At 34.5% G+C, this 21,695-nt stretch overlaps 2 protein-coding genes across 4 annotated transcripts in view; one reads left to right on the forward strand and one right to left on the reverse strand.

The window, feature by feature from the left end:
* Positions 1 to 5,759: 5,759 nt before the first annotated feature.
* LOC128871888 (uncharacterized) overlaps positions 5,760 to 21,695 on the reverse strand; it is a 29,651-nt gene continuing 13,715 nt past the window's right edge. The window contains exons 5-10 of one of the 3 annotated variants that reach the window (XM_054114039.1): positions 15,585 to 17,595; positions 6,811 to 7,887; positions 6,661 to 6,744; positions 6,414 to 6,607; positions 6,124 to 6,328; positions 5,760 to 6,057 (exon numbers count right to left, since the gene is read on the reverse strand). In XM_054114039.1, the coding sequence (XP_053970014.1) occupies positions 5,805 to 6,057; positions 6,124 to 6,328; positions 6,414 to 6,607; positions 6,661 to 6,744; positions 6,811 to 7,887; positions 15,585 to 17,595 (3,824 nt within the window). In that variant the 3' untranslated portion in view covers positions 5,760 to 5,804. The remainder of the gene's footprint in view (positions 6,058 to 6,123; positions 6,329 to 6,413; positions 6,608 to 6,660; positions 6,745 to 6,810; positions 7,888 to 15,584; positions 17,596 to 21,695) is intronic. The other 2 variants (XM_054114041.1, XM_054114040.1) reach the window with 2 other exon arrangements.
* Positions 12,258 to 12,960, forward strand: LOC128871890 (uncharacterized). Its single transcript, XM_054114042.1, has 2 exons — positions 12,258 to 12,836; positions 12,891 to 12,960. The coding sequence occupies exons 1-2, from the start codon at positions 12,327 to 12,329 to the stop codon at positions 12,897 to 12,899; spliced, it is 519 nt and encodes a 172-aa protein (XP_053970017.1). The 5' UTR covers positions 12,258 to 12,326; the 3' UTR covers positions 12,900 to 12,960.

Raw genomic sequence — 21,695 nt, forward strand, 5'->3', positions numbered from 1 at the left:
AGCTATAATGGCTGCTTATCGTCGTGTCATACTTTGGTTTTCAAATCAGCCGAATTTGCCTTGATAACTGTGTGAGCATCCATATTTGTTTTCCTTCTAATTTTTGCTTACATATTGCCCAAGCATTTTCAATAGGGTTGGCATCAGGCGACTGTGCAGGTCAAAACAACATATCAATCCAACTTTGCTGTTTCCACTCTATTCACCTTCGGCTTTGATCCGTTGTAAAATCCAAGGTTGGTTAGTTCTTCCAAATATGTACCTTCGCAGCTAACGGGAGTAATGCTTTTTGGTAAATTTTATTCATCAAAACTGCATTCAAACTTGCGGTAAACACAAATAATCGGTCAAATTCTTTTTTGGAAAAGTCCCAACATGAACCTTAACCTCAACTGAATGTTAAACAACGGCCGCTTTCTAAATTTCCACACGTATTGCGAAAAGGATACACCTCTTTGCAACATTTACATTTTTGTTTATAACGAAACTTTAACGTTGAATTTTGCTGGTCACGTTTTTAATAGACAAACTGTACTTATTATGCAATATATTAAATATAGAGATAGAAGGCAATAAAAAAATATTTCTCCTGCATATTAGTTATCAGACAGCGTAAAGAATAAATGTTTAGAAAAAACTCCTATCGGCAACGGAAAAAATATTTCCCTCTGATAACTGTTATGAAATAACTTATTCGTTAGATTTCCGAATTCGGGTAATTTTTTCGATTTGTACAATAAATTAGAGATAACTGTTATTTTTGGTTCCAGATTCTTTCCAAATTCTTTAAAACTTTGACACAGGATAAATTTAGCCTCCAAACCCCCCCGTAAACCCACCAGTGCATGCATATACATACATACCTATGTATCTCGTCGAGTGAAAAACTTTTACATTCACAATTGTATGCATAGGTAAATTCATATACTCGTAAATATGTATGCACGAGTGTAAGTACATACAGATATGCGCATACAGTTTGCCTCACAATTCTTTTCCCAATTTAAAATTGAATAGTATCACTATTTCCTTAGTCTACTTGATTCCTTTTTTTGTAGCATAAAACTTTGCTAAAGCCTTCTATTTGATCATGTATATAAAAATAGTTATTTGAACACGCAATATGCAAAAACAAAAACGACAAGCAAAATGTGTCACAATTTGCGTTGTCTCAAAATTGTTGTACAACTCGATGAAACATAAACAAACACCAGAAACATAACTATAGTTTTTTTATATATTTTTAGTAGCTGCTGTAGTAGATGAGCCAGGTGGCAAAAGTGATTCGTGATTTGCATTGTATAAATAAGAAAACGTCTTTGCAATAATGCTGGGTTATCGTGTGAATGAAAATAGTATACAATTGGCTTATTATATTACCAAAAAGGCAACAGCAAAACAAATGGCGGAATTGTTTTCTATTAATTCGAGGGCAGTGTCAAACATTATGAATCTTGTAGTAAACGAAAATCGGTTATAGTTAAAACACTTCAGTAGCAGACCAAAAAAGCTCACACCAAGGATGGAAGGGTCATGTTAACCGTATATTTGGCAGACCACCAGGGTGTGAAAGTAGATCACGAAACAGTCCAAAAAGTTGTCTTCAAACTCAAATTTTTATCAAGATACAAGAAAACAGTAATAGTAAGCTAACGTTGACAAACTAATTTAATTTCCTGAAACTCACGTTTCGCACTCAGTGGAACATTGGGATGATTTTTTTGTTGTTGTTGTGACGATACAAAATAATACTAAATAACCACCATGACCCAACAGAGTTTGGAGAGAACCATTAGGAGCCCTACATAACATGGACATTATTTCCACAGTAAAATTTGGGAAACTAAGTGTGATTATATTTGTAGCAAAATGTTGGCAAAATTAGAATTATTGAAGACAACATGGCAAAATAAATCTATTTAGACATTTTACGTATCAATTTGCAGGTCTTGGTTTCTATATATGTGATTGCTCAAAAGTGCGAGATATTTCTGTCCAAAGCCCAGATATCAACGCAATTGAAAATGGTTGGCTGTATTCGAAAAAAAAGCGTCAAAAAGATGTCCTACAAACCAAAACTACTTACGGTGCATCACAGAGAAATGGGAAAAGATTTCATAAGAATATGACTAAAAAAACTAATTTTACCAATGCCCAGGAGGTTACAATCGGTAATAGATGATGCAGGCGGTCGCACTAAATGTTAACATAAAAATAGTCATGTACATTTATTTGATATTTTATTTTGTCTAAATGCGAAAAGAGTTTTTAGACAGTGCCGAATATAACACCTTTCTCCAATTGGTTTTTTCCTGAATCACTTTAAGTAAATATTTCTGTTTTCCACAAATAGCACATTAATAAATAATTTTGTTGTGTTATAAAACAAAACATAAATAAATATGAGCATTACTTTCGAAGTCCCCTACAAAAATGTTCCTTAGTCAAATATTTTCATATGAAAAGATTTATAAGACAAACTGTATGTATGCATGTTTCTATGGAATTGGACTTCTATCGATAAATCAGTCATCATTGTCATGTTTAGGGGCACCTATTAAGTAGTTATTTACGGAGAATTACTTGCAGTTAGACAGCATATGTATTTACATATATACATAGAATACAAACGTATTGAGAGTAACGGTTTTTCTTTTCTATTTTGGTTAAGTGTAAAATATGAAGTGTACTGATATTCTGTATTATTTTAAAGAAATAATAACATACATTTAACTAAGAAAGTTCTTTTAAATTTCTAAATTACTCTTCAGGAACTTCGTATTGAGATATTTGTTATTTTTGTAATACCTTAAAACGCTTTTTTCTAAAGCGGAACTAATATGTATATCGAATGCAAGAGTTTTTTCTAGCATTTATTAGCAGCATTGAAAAAGTTAACTAGATATTTTAATTAATCAATCTTTGCTATAAAAAACATAATCCGGTCGATTCTGAATAGAAACTTCCTGCAACATTTTTTTATTCTCTTTCCTCTTATCATGAATATAAATTCCGAGGGAATTTTTTTCTTCTATCTGTTATTTATTACTAACGAACTTTGAAGTCGGAAAATGGCGTTTTGGGAAAAAGTAGGTATCGCGGAGGCAAAAAAGGAAGAATGCTAAGGCACATTCGAATGAATTTTCTGCCAGAATGAGGGAAGAATGTCAATAGTTATCTATTTTACAAAAATGTAGGAAATAAACACATCAATTTGCGAAGTTAATTAGATAACACCATTTACATTCTTAAAAATATTTAGCATTTAGTTGCATTCAGGTAGAGAATTTTATATGGACATAGAGGACCTATACACTGAATTCTATTAAATTTACTTTTTGCAAATGCAAAACGTTTTCCGTTAGAAATACTTATCACACTTGGATGAGAGAATACTGAAGACTGTGCCCGTGAATTGCTAACCGGCTCTCAGTGAATTTGGGCAAATGATGACGCAAGTGTTTTGTTTTTGTTTTTATTTACAGACAGCCCAGTGTATAGGTATATATGAATTTCAATTGAACATTCTGTTTAATAATTTGTGATTGCTATGCTTATTGCTATAAAGTTATTAAAATGAGATGCGCCCTGTTGAATTAAGGCAATGACAATAAAAGTTCAGTGCAGTTTCTTTGCTTTTCCAATGAATGTGGAATTGTTGCAAAAGGCATAAAATTCTGCCGGAGGTTAAAAGCATCAAATGCAAAGATTAACTAAATTTGTATGAGGCAATACGCTGAAAGCAAAACACTCGACAATTGATAAAATACTCTTGATAAACTCAATATTAATGACATTCAATAGAATTATAACAATTGCACAATTCTGCTTTTTTGCATCATTTAAATTAACCTAAAAATTACTCTACGATATTCGCTTCATTCCGCGCAATATTGTATTCTATAATTATTGATTATCACAGAAAATCTCTACGCTTTGACATTACGAATGGATTCAATGATGAAACTACGAATTTCGAATTTACGTTAGAAGCTTTGCGAGTTCAGTAATTGGAGTCAAATACCATAGAGTCGACAGATTTTGGACAAATATTGCGGAGAAGCCTAACTGCTGATCTGTTGAATCTAAAGTATTTAATTTCAAATTTAAGTTATATATTTAACAGCCTAGAATTTTTCTTACTTACCCATTTCTAAAAGATTTAAGGCATCTCTCAATTGAAGTATTAGGTGCGCAACTAAGTCCTCGCTGTTTTTTTGATGAAAATACAACTTTAATCTGAAACAATGGTTACAAGTGAATCATTGAAAGTATTGCCCATCGCTGGCTACTACTTTTTCCCATCTTTCTGGTAGATTTCGTATATCGTCGCGGTAAAACTGTTCATTTTTTGAGGCTATCCACGGATCATGCCATTTTTTGATATCTTCATATGAATGAAACTGCTGGTCAGCTAGACCATGTGCCATCGATCGGACGGCGCAATATCTGGAGAATATGGCGGGTGGGTAGTGTTTCCCATTGCAGTGTTTCCAGGTAGATCTTAACAGGTTTGGCAACGTGAGGCCGAACGTTGTTATGCTGTAGAATGACTTTTTCATGCCTCTCCGGATATTTCGGCCGCTTCTCGCGCAGTGCTCGGCTCGATCGCATCAATTGAAGTCGATACCTATCCCAAGTGATAGTTTTGCTTGGTTTTAACAGTTCATAATAAATAACACCAACTTGGTCCCACCAAATAGATAGCATAACCTTCGCAGCGTGAATATTCAGCCGAGGCGACGACGTAGAAGCATGACCGGGCAGTCTTCTCTTTGGATTGCTGTAATGAATCCATTTTTCATCACCCGTCACGATGCGATGAAGAAGACCCTTCCTTTTTTGCCGCTGGAGCAGTTGTTCACAGGCGAAAAAACGACGTTCAACATCCCTTGGTTTTAACTCATAAGGAACCCAAGTCACCTGTTTCTGAATCATTCCCAAAGCAAGCAATCGCTTGGAAATGGATTGGATCTTTTTGCGTTTCCGTTTGCGTTTGACACGGAACCTCATTGAGTAATGCCTCCAATTCAGCGTCTTCGAAGATTTTTGGCCTTCCTTCACGCGGACGGTCGTCAACATTAAAATCGTCGTCTTTGAAGCGACGGAACCAATCTCGGCACGTTGTTTCACAAAAAGCAGCATCTCAATAAACTGTTTGCACCTCTCCATGCGCTTCAGCTGCCGTTTCTTTCGAACAAAATCAGGCATTTTTGCAAAGCCAAAAGTATATGATACCAAAACAAAATCACTAATGTAAGCAGTTTGTTTACCATATGTCTAAGCTTGGTTTATGACGTTTAGGTTATGTCAGAATCGACTAGCACACACTGTTGGCGGTATCTATTGACAAAGTTCAAACGGATTCCATAATAGTCGCGTTTCTGCGACGGTCTTAGTGATAAGGCTTACTTCCTCAAAATCACGTACTTGCTGCCGTGGACCAACATTACTGCTTACTTTATTTACACAAAGGACTCAATATCACCTCCAAAAGTTGACACGAATTTTCTAGAAATTTATTCCCCTCCCTCAGTCTAAAACGGCTTTCGTGAATGACTAAGTACAAACCGAGGGAGGAATTACGCTGAATAGAAGTTTCATTAGTTTATACACTCAACCAAGGTTCCAAAATAATAGTATTTCGTTCCCCCCCGACAGTCGGTTCTACGTTACCGAAACGACCCGGATTTATTATATATCCGGCCAAGAACTGTCACTCCAGCAGCTCTCCCCAACAACAACAACAACAACAGTAATAATCTTTGTAGTATATATATTGACATTTAAAATATTTCCTTCCGTTATTTTGTTAATGGCCGCAAGTAACTGCAGGGAGATTTGAGAAACACTCTAAGAAAATCTATGCCACTTGGTAAAAATTGTAATTCCTCACTAAAAGCATACAATGGTGGAGATATAATATCCTTAAATGATACTGTTTGAATATTATTTAGTTCTATTTGAAACTCAGTGTTTTTCACAACTGGATAATGATCCACGCCTTCATAAGCAACTTCACGTATAATCTTTCGAACAATAACTCGACTTGATTCTCTGAAAAAAAAAGAAAACAAAAGTCGTAGTCGCATTTTTAACTATGTATACGATGAAGCAATTTACCTGATCAAAGCAGCTTCTTCACTGCAAATTAATCGCCATAAATTTAGACAGTCTTTAAGCGCCTGAGTACAAACTTCATCAACACTTTGCAGCAAACCAAGGACAAATTTTTCATCGGCATTCCCACTGTAAAACGGTTTTAAACCAAACGACAGGCGAGTCTTTAAATTGGAATCTAAAAGATGGTCAATCGGCTTCCAAAGTTCTGCAATAAAATAATTATTCTATAGTACAACAAATAAGTTTCTATACATTCAGAGGCAATTTTTTATTGCTTTAGAATGACTTACTCGATTTAATACGACTACTTTGTAAAGAAATGTCTTGTATCGAAAATTGATTACCAAGCTGATTTCTATCCTCGCAAAGCATTTCAATAGCAAACGAAATACATTTTTTGTGACTAAATTGAATTATTCCCCTAGCTATCATTTGATAGTTGAGCACCCAGTTTGGTAGTACTTTGCTGTAAATGAGTGAAAACCTTGTATTTTCAACGTATATTTAACACTTTTAAATAAAGTAAGTATATCTTACATAAGCATTTTACTTAGATTCTTGTAAAAAATATCCGTTTGTAAAGGTGCAAAAATCTTTAATTCGTTGATTTGTTTTTCGATTCTGAAAAAATTAAATGAATATTTAACAACACTTCTACAACGAATATCAGTTTTATGGTGTACTTACTCTTTAAGGACCTCCACAGAATCTTTAAAATCGTTAATATGAGTTCTACTCACACAATCCGAATTTTTTTCGTCAATTGAATTATCAAGGCGTTTCTCGGCAAAAGCCGCCGTATTTGCTTCTTTTTTTTCCAATGATCTTCTTCGCCAATATTCATGGACATCTTTTAATTTTGGACGCTTTCGGAGTCTCTCTAAGTTTTCCAAACCAAGAGACGGCAATGGCGGCATTGATGGCAATGCAAATGACTCAGTAGTTGCTGACATGCCTTCAGGGGAAAGAGCCTCCTGACAACGTTTACATCGATGGCATAATGTTGTATTTTGAACTTTCGCAACTGCATCGATATTACTTCCTTTCACACCTAATGAAGCAGAACAGGATTCTATAAGATTATGTGTAGTAGTAACGCAGTTCTGATTGATGCTCAATTCCTTTTCCGATTCTTTCTGATATGGCTCTTCGTCATTTATGTCTTCGTTTTCAGAAAGTAATGTTTCTACCAAGCTCAGACGTGTCTTGTCAATGTCATCCATTTCAGAAATACATAAAGGAGAGTTTTCCCTTTCTAGATTAATAAACTCCTTGTTAAAAACCGCCGTTTTGTTCGAATCTCCTGAACAACTCTGTTGGACGTTGAATCCAATATTATCAACAATGGATGGCTTTTTCTGAGCTAAATAATGTACGGATACATCAGATATCGTAATAGGGTTATCCTCGAATGCATATTCAATATTTTTATATTTTTCAACTACGTTTTCTTCTGTTGTATCTTGTGTCTCAAGCGGCAGTTTAATAATTGAGCTTCTTGTTTCGTTAAATGTTACAGCACGTCGAGGCAGCTGAATAGTATCTACAGAATACTCCATTATACCAGATTCGTTTCTTTTCGCTGTATTACTGTTTGAAAGAATAGGACCATCCATTTCCCAACCACTGATGTTAGGCAGATATTCATTGCTCTCAGACACCATCTTTTCATTTTGGTATCCAATAAAAGCCTCCTCTGAGTTGATATCCTCATTTACCGGGTCATATTTATCCTCTAGGTTATATTTTAACTCGTTGGAATTTCTAAAATTAATACAGAAATTATATTTTCAACTCAATAACCATTTCACATTTAATACATATTTCAAGCCAGATATTTTCATTGTTTCACATATACAATTGCGGTAAAAATAATAGATAGAAAATAGTTATGTAATAGTTATACAATTTTGAGAACCAAATGTGTTTAATATCTAGTCATTAACTTTGTACAACATACAGATTATCACCCTCTAAGCTAGTCCTATTTTTGATTCGCTATTAAAAAACAACAAATATATGTTACACAAAAAGCACCCAGATGGCACGCATCCAAAATTATAGCACCTATACTCCAAAAGAGTGAAGCAAAAAATATGTATGAGGCTTCATAAGGAAAACATGTATTCATTTTATTTCCATTTAAATTTTATATCAAATAAACTAAAATTGAATATTTGAGATAGAGTATTGTTGATTGGCCATTTGAAAGCATATTTTTCATGTGTCAGGTCTGTTCATGAAGCAAATAGTTTGTAACAATTGTTACAAATTATCACGTATTGGTGTTCATGTACCCAAAAAACTTACAAAGTAGGGGAAGGGGAGAGAGCAAAAAGACATTTCGAATTAAAATTTGCGAATTTCAATTGCTAATGAAATGTTCTTCATCTGACAGCGATGATGAAATGGAACAAATTGTGGACAAAATGAAATCATATGACTACGAAGCTCGTTATTTTGCTTTTCATTTGCTTTATTTTCTTTTTAATTTTATACAAGGTAGCAACATTTGTAATTTTTATGATTTTTTCTGCCAACAATTTAATCAGCTGTTCGTAAAACTTGCAAATTGTTACTGGTTTTGCGTTCATGCACTTTTTTTTGATATTTTCCTCTTCGAGAGATAGAGTTCTCGGAAATTAAATTACTGGATAATTTTTACATAATCAGACCTATCGTCTAGTAAGAAGGTTCGTGGTCACGATGTTGCCACAATAAAATATGCTACGAAATGAGAAAATAGCTGTCAAATTACAAAAATGAGTTATTTTTATTTTCGATAGATACACTAATTTCTTTTCCTTTGGTTCCCATGTTTTCATATTATTACTTTAATTAAAATGTGCAGCTAATAACAAATAATGAAATGTGCGCAAAAAACGAAAAAAAATCCTAATAAAGTAAATATATATATTTCCATGCCTATCGTTGCTTAGGAACAACGCCTTCTTACTGAGAAGGATCGCACAGATAGTTCAGGACTTCGCTAAATTTCGTGTGTGCGCTATTACCGTCCGCTTCCACTTGCTTGTTTTAGCAGTCGCAATGCAAATAATGCCCAGACTATTATGCGGAAGTAAGGATGGAAAGGATAAGCTTTTTTAGGGTCGAGGGATGGAATTGGAGGATTTTTTTTTAACAGGGAACGTATGTAATTTTGGAAAAGTGCGAGGACCGTGCTTAACGTGGGATTCGAACCCACAACCTCTGGGATGGCTGGCTAGTACACTTACGCTGGACTACCGAGGCCGCTTGTAGCATACTTAAAGCTTTGGAAATATTTTAATTTGACTATTTTTTATTTGGCAGGATTTTTTTCTACAATATAAGAATTTTTGATTTTAGTATGCTATTTATCTCATTATAATAGTAAATAATTTTATACTTAATACATCTTCCCTAACGCGCCTGAGCCTATTTTTCTTGATGAATACAAAAATATTTGGTGAACCGTCAATTTTTGTCATGGAAAATGCCAGCATCTCCGTACAGACTAGGGGTGGGACTATTCGAATAAAAATTATTCGAATAATAAAATCTTTTATTCGAGAGGTATTCGTAATTCGAATAATATTTATTCGAATTTTTTATTCGTTTATTCGAATAATGCTATTCGAATACCTCACTATTCGAATACCTTACTATTCGAATACCTTACTATTCGAATACCTTACTATTCGAATACCTCATTATTCGAATACCTTACTATTCGAATACTTCACTATTCGAATACCTCACTATTCGAATACCTTACTATTCGAATACTTCACTATTCGAATACTTCACTATTCGAATATTTTTAGATTAGCGGACTACTAATCGGTTTCTGTACAAGTGCATGTACCTATGTATGCAAATTCAAAAACCACCCTAATATTAATATTAAGGCGTCTAAACACAAGAATTGTTACGAGGGAAAACCAAATATTTTTTTTAGAAACGCTCTGATGTTTTTATGCACATTTAGTTATGCACATACATATAAGTATGTATACTAGGGTGGTTCGAATTCCAACAAATTTTTCAAATCAAATTCTAATAGTGCTTAAAAGTTGCTATGGAGTAACACAAGTATTTTGGTAAAAAAAAATTGAAATCGGTTAATATCTTCTGTTCGCGCAACTCATTTAAAGTTTTGAAAATTTTGTCGAAAATAGTGGATTTTCTGAACTTTTTGAAAGTAAGATTTAATTGTTATTTTTTATTAATATTTTGTTACTTATGCTGTCAGATTGTTAGTTTTTTCATAATAATTAACTTTATGTTGTTTGAGACAATTATTTTTTAAGATCCAGTGGAGGTGAAAGAGTGAGACTGTGACTCTTGTACGCGATATTCAAAAGTCAAATAATATTGACTTTTACTGGCACTTTTTACGAATTATTACCAAGCTATATCACTTTCTTTAATTGTTATGCAGTAGTTGTAGTATATTTACTTTTGCTTAAAATGAGTGAAAAAACAAAAAAAACCCGGTTTCATATTTCTCGGAAAGATCATGTTTGTCCAATATTTGGCGCTCCTAAGGATTTTTCTTTAAGAAATCTGCCCTCTTATGCTGACGTTATTCTTTGTTGTTTTGAACAAAGATACGTAATGTCATCATCAACAGAATTACCTTCACAGAAAATTGCTTTTTCAGAAATAGCGAATGCGGTAGCTCAGAAAATTAAGATGCTTTATATGACAGCATCTATCCCTACAGTTTCTCAAACCAGGGTTGAACAAATGATCACTGCATATCATGCAAAATATTGGAAAAAAAGAAAGTCTTACAAAAGAGATAAAGAAAATCCTAAGTTTCAGAAAGCTCATGAAATATTCAAGACCGAAGCAGAGACAATTTTTGACATTTCTTCATGCAAATGTCAAATGTTAAATGACTGTAACTGCGGTAAACCTTTGTCATTATGTATTTGTCCAAACCCTATTTCTATTGACTGTGGATGTGAAAAAGATCGTAAAATTCCTGTCATAGAACGTAAATTTCTTTTCGATCAAAGAACTGCCAGAGTCGGAAAGATTGGTTCTATAGATGTACTTGAAACTGCAAAACTTACTCGTCGAGCTGAAAGAAATGAAAAAACGAAACATAAAATGACATCCTCTAGTACTTACACTTCTTCTGTTGACAATGCCAAAAGTTTTTCAGATGATTTGGATGACAACATTGAAGAGTTCGTTGAGAATCGTTCCCCTGAAGTACAAGAACATGTCAAAGATCCAACATTCGCTCTCAGCCCATCAACATCATACCTTCAAAAGCCTTCTACCTCACAAATGCGCATTAATCTTCCTGAAACTGCAGTAATTAGTGACCGATTTGGTGTTTCGGAAAGAGCAACCGCTGCAATTGCGACGTCAGTTCTGAAAGACCTACAAATCGTTACTGATACAGACTTGACTTTTATTATAGATAAAAATAAAATCAGAAGGGAGAAATCTAAAATCAGAAAAGCCTTTGCAACAGGAACCTAAAACTATGTCCGAAGCCCTTACATCCCTTTATTTTGATGGGAGAAAAGATGAGACCTTATACCAGGAGGAAGTAGGCTCCAAGCGTTATCGCAAAACACGCAAGGAAGAACATGTCTCTATTATAATGGAACCTGGTTCTCAATATATAACTCATGTAACGCCTATTTCTGGTACAAGCAAAGGTATCACTGAAAGTATGATATCTCACTTAAATGAAATGGAATTTGATTTTAGTGAACTTCTCCTAGTTGGTTGTGATGGCACAGCAACTAATACAGGCTGGAGAGGTGGTATTATTAGGCGTATTGAATTATACTTGAACAGACCAATTCAGTGGAATATATGCTTGCTTCATGCAAATGAATTACCTTTTGCGACACGTATTTCAACATTTTGATGGAAAAACAAGTGGACCGAATTCATTTTCAGGTACAATCGGAAAACAACTTCAGGGTGTTGAACACTTGCCTGTTGTTAATTTCAATAAAATTGAGTGTGATTTAGTACAAGTCACATGCAGAGACAATTTGAGTAAAGATCAAAAATATCTTTACGACATTGGGCAAGCTATTCATTTAGGTAATTGTTCATCTGATCTGTCTCTGCGAGATCCAGGAAAACTCTCCCACGCGCGTTGACTCACTTTAGGAAACAGAACGTTGAGATTATACATATCAAGTGAAGACCCTTCTGAAAACTTAGTTCACATAGTTACATTTATAATGAAAGTGTATTTACCTATGTGGTTTCAAATAAAACTGAACGATTCAATTGCAGATGGTGCGAGACATGTCTTCACTATGATTAAAAATTCTCGGTACTTACCAGAACATCTTCTGAGAGTAGTTGATCCTGTGATACAACACAATGCTTATTTCGCGCATCCTGAAAATTTGCTTTTATCTATGGTCACAGATGAAAATCGGAATGTACGTAAGATTGGGGTACAAAGGATTTTAAAAGCCAGAGAGACAACTTCTACTGCGAAGAATTCGGTGCGCTCATTCATTTTGCCAAAACTGAACTTTAATGCCACTAATTACTATGAAATGATCGACTGGTCTTCTACAATACTATCACCTCCTCCAGTACTAAGAAATGTCTTAAATGCAGATCTGTTATCTTCCATTGATAACCAACCATCTATCTCTCAATGGAACTTGTCAAGCTTTCCATGCCACACTCAAGCGGTAGAGCGAACTGTTAAGCTTGTCACTGAAGCGTCGAACAAGGTATGTGGTTATTAGGGATGGTCATATACGGTCAACTTTATTTTCTCGTTCTAGTTTGCCTAAATTTGATCACAAATCCCAGTTTGTAATTAACGCATAAAGAGAGTTCACTGTACAAATCTTCACGATCATAAATTTTTTTAATGATAGTAGCAAACAAAAAATTAAAAAAACAAAAAAAAATATTTAAAAAAACAAAAAACACATAAAATATTAAAAAAAAAACAAAAAAAAATTATAAAATATAAAAAAAATACAAAAAAAACATAAATTATTAAAAAAAAACAAAAAAAAATTATAAAATATAAAAAAAAAACAAAAAAAAAAAAGTGGGATCAGATTTTTCACCACGTCCTCGTCGTTGATCCTGGGGAAAGCTAAGCGTGAAAAGCCTTATAGAATGCATGAATAAACTGTTTAAATACAAACTAATCCTTATAAATAATTAAATTTAAACATAATAATAAGTAAAACTTCATTTAAAACATAATTCTAAAAAAATTAGGAAATATGCATTTTTCGACAAAATTTTCAAAACTTTAAATGAGTTGCGCGAACAGAAGATATTGACCGATTTCAATTTTTTTTTTACCAAAATACTTGTGTTACTCCATAGCAACTTTTCCGCACTATTAGAATTTGATTTAAAAAATTTGTTGGAATTCGAACCACCCTAATGTATACCTGTCGATGTTTTATCAAGAACAATACCAAAGAAATCGTATCATATTAGCTAATTGAGCCACGAAGCGGTCAAATCAAAAAATCACTATGTTCAAAAATCGAGAAAAACTGATTAGCACCATGAGAAGGGCCAATGTAATTTTTATATTTTTAAAAGCATTTTCTCCCTGATATAAATGAATATAGAGTGAGGTATTCGAATAGTAAGGTATTCGAATAGTGAGGTATTCGAATAGTAAGGTATTCGAATAATGAACTATTCGAATTATTTGAAACGATTAGTTTTATTCGAATAATGTTTATTCGAATATTATTCGAAAATAGTCCCACTCCTAGTACAGACGGTACCTTTTTTATGGGATTTGTCAAGTAGACAGATGTACAATTTTTCACAATAGAGCAAGGCGTTAAAATTATTGAAACTTAATTTGAAAATGGTCGATCTTTAAGAACATAACAAAAAAATCGTTATTTTTTTGGTAGAAACAATTGTCCGAATGAGTGGAAAAATAAAAGAAACTAGTTCTGTCGAGGATAGAAAAATGTGTGGCACAACAAAACTTGGGCGTTACGTGTAGCGCAAAGTGCTTCTGAACGACCTTCTACATCGATATATCGACGTTCTCAACAATTAGACATTCATGAATCGACTGTGTGGCGAAGTTTACCTGTAGACGTGCTCATGGTGGGCATTTAAATTGTGTAATTTTTTACATATAATTGTTAAGAGCCATATTTTTGCTCGCTACAGTCGTAGGTGAAAGGTTTTAGCTGCTGCATACACCAATGCACCAAACAAGCAGAAAGTCAAGAATATAACTCTGATAAGATCCACAATTTAATGCTTTAGCACTCCGGACACCAACAGCTGAATATACGCCTTAAATAAAATTAGAACCTTGCAAAATTTATTTTTAAGATTGAGCGAGCAATATGCCTTATAGCCCCAGAGTTAATAAAACTCTTTGCATGTAAAGATCCATAGGCTTCGCTGGCTAGTTCTTGCCGTCCGAATGTAAAAGGCTACGGCTATTGAAGTATTTGCTGCGATATTACCAGCATGTAGAGTAACTATAAAACAAAGAACACCACAACACAAATAAACGCTCTACAGGGCTTGATGCATCACCGTTGTTGCTTCGCCTTTGTCGCTCTCTAGCGCTGCCGCCGACTCGAATGATTGGCGCGCAGGAATGGTAGAATACAAGAAGAGGAAGATTAAGCGAAAGCAAGTGGAAATTGTCAAACACAAGAAATTATATTTATTATTATTATTTTGTTTTTAATTAAAAAATCACAAACTTGACAATCACAATATCCAACGAGACATTCAGTGAATTATCCAGCAAGTAAATTGTGAACAAAGGTTTGTTTATTTTCTGTACTGACGTCACTCAATTGTCAAATTCGCCAAGAAGAAAGTAACGTCTTTCGGAAGGCGTTACCTTCTGTATTATCTACATCATAACTGGCGCGCCTCTGTAGTTCATTCGCATATTTCATTGTTAGGCCAACTCATACGGGACGTGTGCAAATTTGTTTACGCCGTATTAACACGTAGAAAGTTGAAAGCTAAACTTTTCGACGAACTCAAAAAAAAAAACCTAGCCCTGGGAGAAATGAGCAACGCTAGGACACTACAGGTAGTGCATTTGAAAATAAAAACATAGTCCACATCAAAGTTGCATTTCACTCCTCACAATCTAATCGGCAAATATAAAGAATAAACCTAAGTCGAGTAAGTACGCTAGCAGAAACAGCTATCCAAGATAAAAGTCGTTCTCAACAACTCAATAAATAGAACGATTGGAATAACGCCGAGACAGCCATTATTGATGTCAAACAAAGTGGCCCCATTATCCTAACGCTATGTTCTTAATATTAACTCGTGAAAAGCTCGCCGAAACAATGAAACGGGCTAGCAATTTGGGATCAGCCCTTTAGATAATGCCACTTAATTCAATTCAAAGATATTTTAGTTTATTCTATTAAGTATTACTAATTTAAATTTCGTTTTTTAAAACTTGAAAAACAGTTTATTGGTTATATTATTTTCATACTTACATAACATTTTGATTTTCCGCGCATGGCTCCCTGCAATATGACTCCGGGAATTTGTCCTTTATAATGTCAGCTTCTCCTTTGAAGTTATTACTTAAGTTTTTCAATGTCATGCTTTCAGAACATATTGTAGCTTCATGTATCTCACAGTCGGTGAGTATAAGAGTTTGTCTTTTTTTAGGTAATGGAAAATTTGAAGTTAAATTCTCAGTAAGCCGCTTATTAGTACCTGAATTAAAAATAGGGCTCCTTATCAAGGAATTCTCATTTCTGTCACTTTCTATAAGCGTTAAGCCCGACACATCAAGGCTCCTGATTTCGGAAAAAGTTTCTACCGGTTTCCTAAGAACTCCCTGCGCTTCATGTTCAGGTGTTTCTCCGCATTCGTTTTCCATTTCATTTTTCTTAATTTTTTCTTCATTTTCTCTGAAACTCATTTCATTTCCGTCCAAACAATTATATTCCTCCTGAGTTTCATTTTGAATTGCTTCAACAAGTTTTTCTGGTTCTTTCCCACCTTCTATAGTATTTGCCTTCAAACATATTTGGCCTTGCTCGACTTGTTTTTCTAAAGATACAAACTCTAGAAAAGAACGATGTGGTGTACCTTCAAATTGACGTTTGCGGTTACTTGACAACGCTGCCCTTGCTTCCCTTAAGTTTAAGATAAATGACGAGTCACTGCTTATGTCTACATCTATTTGCCGCACTAAACGCCCTTTACGACCTGGTATCGGTGTGCAGTTTACTTCATGAAATTTACTTTCTACATCTCCCTGTGCATTATCATTACACTTTGATGTCAAGGTCTCCGTATCCAATACAGACACTGAGTCAGCATTTAATGATTCAATATAATCATTAAAATAGATAGTTTTTCGCTTTTTATCTAGTTTTAATATATTTCGTGGAGTTATATCAAATTTCATGATTCGACGGGAACTAGTGGCGTTTATTTCAGATACTTCTGTTTTAACACATTGAGGTGGAACACTCGACATTAATTCAATATTTGTATTATTCAAACTCATGTCATGGACCATATATATCGACCTTCTCAAAGTATTGCACTCATCATCACAGTGTTGCGATGGTGTATGCTTAATTATACCCAATGCCTTGGTTTTTGTTGAACTGAGATAAGATGTTGATTTGGGAGTATCTAGCGTAATAATATTTAAGTCTTCAGTTACATATTCAACTTCCGTCTTTTCTCTGAGTGGACCCACATACGTTACTTTTGGGGAAATGGTTGTATCGATTTCTGAATTAAAATGGATAGTGTTTTTTCTGAATTCATCGCTGAGTTGTAAAGTGTTTCCTAAAATAGTCTCATCACCCACTTTTTCCTTCACCAGAAAACTAGTGCTCTCTGTTAGTATGTCTTCACACTCAGAATATGTTATATTATTTTTAGTATTTATATTACACATTCCGTTTAGTTTCAACTCGGCCGATATGCCATTATTTTCTTCTTCCCCATGTTTTGATAGTTGCGTTTTCTTTCCTCTTTGGCTTTCATTATTAGGAGCATTAGGACTTGTATTAATGTTAGATTCAGAAAATGTTACATCTCGATCTTTTACATTTTTATTAGGAAACACGACTCTTTTTCCATTTCCGATTTCAGCATTCAATTGTCGAAAGTTGAGGTTCTTACTCTTAGTTGGAGGAAATAAAGGCGAATCGCAACTAACACTGGGAGATAAAATGCACTGAGAACTATAAAAATCGACATTAAATCCAATATTTGAAAGAGAATAAACATTTAAACCGTGACCATGGGATTTCGGTGTAGCTACCGGTTCTTCACACGCGGACTGATTTTTCGTCTGTTTTGGTATTACATCATTCATAATATTTTTAGTTGGTGTACAAAGTTTTCGCAAGACAACTACTTTTGGGGTATTTGTGTTGTTTTTGTATTGCCCATGTCCGGATGACGCGGTTTCTGGAGTGTTTTTAAGTTCTTCGTTTGAGTTACAAATGATCGCTGAAAATAGATAATAAAAAACTTATTTTCCATTATCGAAGGCCGAAAACACAAATTTACAAATAATTAATGATTTTTTTTACCTAACAACCAGACCATCCAATTCCTATGTAAAATCTGTTGCCGAGTCTAAAAATCTACATGAATTTTTCTGCCATATAGTTTTCGAGATATCGCCTAATAATGGTTTTGGATTAAGAACACAAGGTAGTTTGCAAGATGTAAACAAAGTTTAAACATAATTTTTTTATTATTTTGGAAAAATATGAAAATCTTCGATTTAAATTGTAAGAAATACATGAGACAATAATTTTTGAAAATTTTTTTGTTTACTCCTTTCTTGAAATTAACACCTTACCTTTTCAAGTTCATAGTAAAAAAATTTAAAGTTATATTGAAAAAGTGAATTTGAAATGAGAATGCGTAAATTGAAATTAAGAAATGCAAGTTCAAAATGAGAAGTATAACATTTTATTGAGAATATACTTATATAGTGGGTACAGAGAAATGTAAATTCAAATTGAGAAGGCGTAAATTCTATATAAGAAAAAGTATATTCTGAAGTATAATATTTAATATAAAATGCCGCTTTTTATCCAACGGTGAGCAGTTTTATAATTTACAAGCGCGGTTTAGTATGGTAAGTACCCGTGTTTGATGATAGAGGGCGTTCCTGAGGGTAGTTGGTGTTAGCATCGTGTGATGCCATCTATCAAAGGACGGCAAAACAAACTTCAGACTGATTGGTAGGTTAGTTTGGATTTGGCAGCTATTCGAGTAAAACGTGTTTCGTTATTTTCGCTAAGATGGACAAAGAGCAGTATCGTTCAGTAATTCGCTTTTTGTTATTGGATGGGTCTATGGGGATGCTTCGCCAAATATGAAGACAGTTAGATATTGGTTCAACGAATTTAAATCTAGGCGAGCATCCGTTTTTGATGAGGAGCGACCAGGACGCCCGGCAGACGTGGTTAATGAGGAAATCATTCAAAAAGTTAACATGATTCTCGTTGATCGACGAACGAAAGTGTGCGAAGTAACAGAGGCCATAGGTGTGTCGACCGGGACAGCAAATAATCTTTTACATAAGTTGGAGATGAAAAAGTTGTCGGCAATTTAAGAGAGATTCGAAAAAATTTGTTCACCGTTGATGAAACCTGGACTCATCATTACACACCAGAAACTAAGCAACAATCAAAACAGTAGATTCCAGCCGGTGGATCTGCTCTAAAGAAGCCGATACAGCCCCATCTATGGCGACAATTTCTTGGGATGGATTTTTTAGAAAAAAGAAGAACGATCACTGGACAATACTACAGTGAGTTATTAGACAAAAGATTGAAGGAGGCGAAAAAGGAGGCGCTGAAGTTGTCGCGCCGAAACGCATGAATTGCTGCCGCACCCCCAAATTTATCCTGACTCGCGGCAAAAAATGTAGTTCAACGAGGAACTCATCGCCGAGGCAGATGCATATTTTGGAGAGTTCGAAAAATCCAATTTTTAGGAGGTGCTAAAAAATGGGAGAAGTTTTTCTTTCTAAAAAGTTACTATGTTGAAAAATAAAATTAAAAATTTTGAAAAAATGGTGTCTTCATTTCTAACACGGGTACTTATTGGACCCCCGTCGTATAGTTGGCGAAGAAGCAAGGGCTACCCCCGAGCTGCGGAATTTACAATACACCCCGGTTTTGTTCTGCATTTTTTGTACTTTTTACATTTTTTTTTTTTAAAGAAGCATTCGAGCTAAAAATGCGAATAGGATACTAATTCTATCAACTTCGGAAATTAAAAACCTCTTTTGCAGTTTCAACTTTTTGAAAGACATAAAATTATGCCAGTCCACACTACAACGAAGCACGCTTTGTTTTTCTCCCGTTTGTGGCGTTCTTATCAATTGAACAAAGCACACACTCTTTCTCTAACCCTTTCTTCATTTCATTAACTTCTTTGCTTAAATCTTCTGTAATATACATACATATATAACTTGTTATAAAGAAACGAAATTTGCATGGTTTATTTGGTAAATACTGCAAATGTGCCACATACCTTTTGGATACATTTTGCCTCGAAAAATATTGAAAACAAAACTGAAACTAAAATATTGAAACTTGTTTCGCAGTAAGGAAATAGCAAAAATACTAAAATAAAAAAAAAACTCCAAGAAAGACTTCTGTTAATTTTTTGTTGTTACAGAGTCTGTTATTAGCTACTTATTTTTTCGCTCTGAAATAATGATTATTTTGCAATTGTTATTTTCGATGAAAAACAATTTTTTTTACGAGTTTTACTTTTTAATTTTTCACGAAATGACATAAGGTCATACTACTTTTCTAGTACTCGTAAGTGTTTGGTTATAAATATTCCCATATATGCCCTCGTACTTAGTCTTGCCATAAATTATCAAATTTTACAACGCATACGGCGAGAACAAATTCGCAGAAAAAAGTTCCGTTATTTTTGCTTTTGTTCGTATGCAGTGTCTACTCATAAATTATACTCAGTTTCGTGGCAAATTTCTCTTATTAACAATGGAGTGAGTAGCTAAGGAAAATCGCATTGCAGTGATTGCATTACGTAAGTGTGGTGAAAGTTCAAGTGAAATTTACGAATTACTAAAAAAAACTTATTAATGCGAGAATGTTTGTTTACCGTTTTTGTTTGTCGTTTTTCCTAAACTTCTGAAGTGATAGACAGAAAAGGAAATTAGAGATGATCTCTGAATGAAAGACTTCCATGGCTCAACTGGTCATCTTTTGACAACGCGCTTTAAGAAAATTAGACTCGACAGATGCAAGCAACTTCGACGGGGGCACGCGGTCAACGGCCATGATAATATTATTTTTCCAAATGAGAAAATGTTCACTGTTGAAGAAGTTTTTATTAAAAAATGTTGTTCCAATGGTTCAGCGTGGCCACCCTCCAGCCTCCGTAATGGTTTGGTAGGGAATGTTTTTTAAAAGTGTTACAATTCTTCATTTTTGCGAAAAAGGGGTTAAGACCGGAGCAAAAACGTATCAGGAGGATGTCTTAGAAGGCGTGGTGAAACATTTGAGCAGTAATCTCTTCAATGGAGAGCGTTGGATCTTCCAGCAAGATTCCGTCCCAGTCAAACACAAACCAAAAACAATATTCCTGGATTCATAGCCGCAGAAGATTGGCCGCCTAGAAGTCCAGATCTGAATCCATTGGGCTACAGTTTGATGCCAGAATTTGAGAACATGTGCTGCAAATAGCTGAATGGTCTAATCATTTGAAGGCGTGAGTAAAAGCAAATGGTGACAATTTCGAATGAAAATTAAAATAATAATTAATAAAACTAACTTCATTAAAAAAAGTACCATAATATCTATATAACGGACTTCTACTAATGGGTGTTTTTTTTAGAGGTTAGGTTTTCAAGTTGGCACTACTTTTTTCGTAGATGGTATTTTTGACAACTGTCACTTGATTTATGCTCAGTTTGGTTTGTCATTTCATAATGAATAGACTTACACCTGAACAACGTTTGCAAATCGTGCAAATTTGGGCCCAAAACGAGATGGCCACCGATCCCGATTTTCACAAGAAAATTTTGTTCAGCGATGAAGCTCACTTTTGGTTGAATGGGTATGTCAATAAGCAAAATTGTCGCATTTGGAGTGAACATAATCCACAAGCCATTGCTGAGACGCCGTTACATCCTCAAAAAGTCACTGTTTGGTGTGCTCTATGGGCAGAGCGAATCATTGGTCCATATTTCTTTAAAAATGAAGCCGGCCATAATGTTACAGTCAATGGAGAGCGCTATAGAGCCATGATTAATGACTTTTTCGTGCCTGAATTGGACGACCTTTGGACTATTTCTTGTGGGGCTATGTGAAGTCGCTTGTCTACGCAGATAAGCCCGAGACGATTGACGTCTTGGAAGAGAATATTCGGCGCGTTATTGCTGACATACGGCCCGAAATTGCTGCAAAAAGTGGTCGAAAATTGGGCCTCTCGGCTGGAATTTATTCGAGCCAGCCGCGGCGGCCACTTGTCCGAAATCATTTTTAAAACATAATGGCAAACCCTTATCTTTATAATAAAGCTAAATTCTTGGCCATAACATTAAATTATATACGTTTTATTTCATCTTGAAA

The sequence above is a fragment of the Anastrepha ludens genome, chromosome 2 (genome assembly GCF_028408465.1).
Source record: "Anastrepha ludens isolate Willacy chromosome 2, idAnaLude1.1, whole genome shotgun sequence".
NCBI lineage: Eukaryota > Metazoa > Arthropoda > Insecta > Diptera > Tephritidae > Anastrepha > Anastrepha ludens.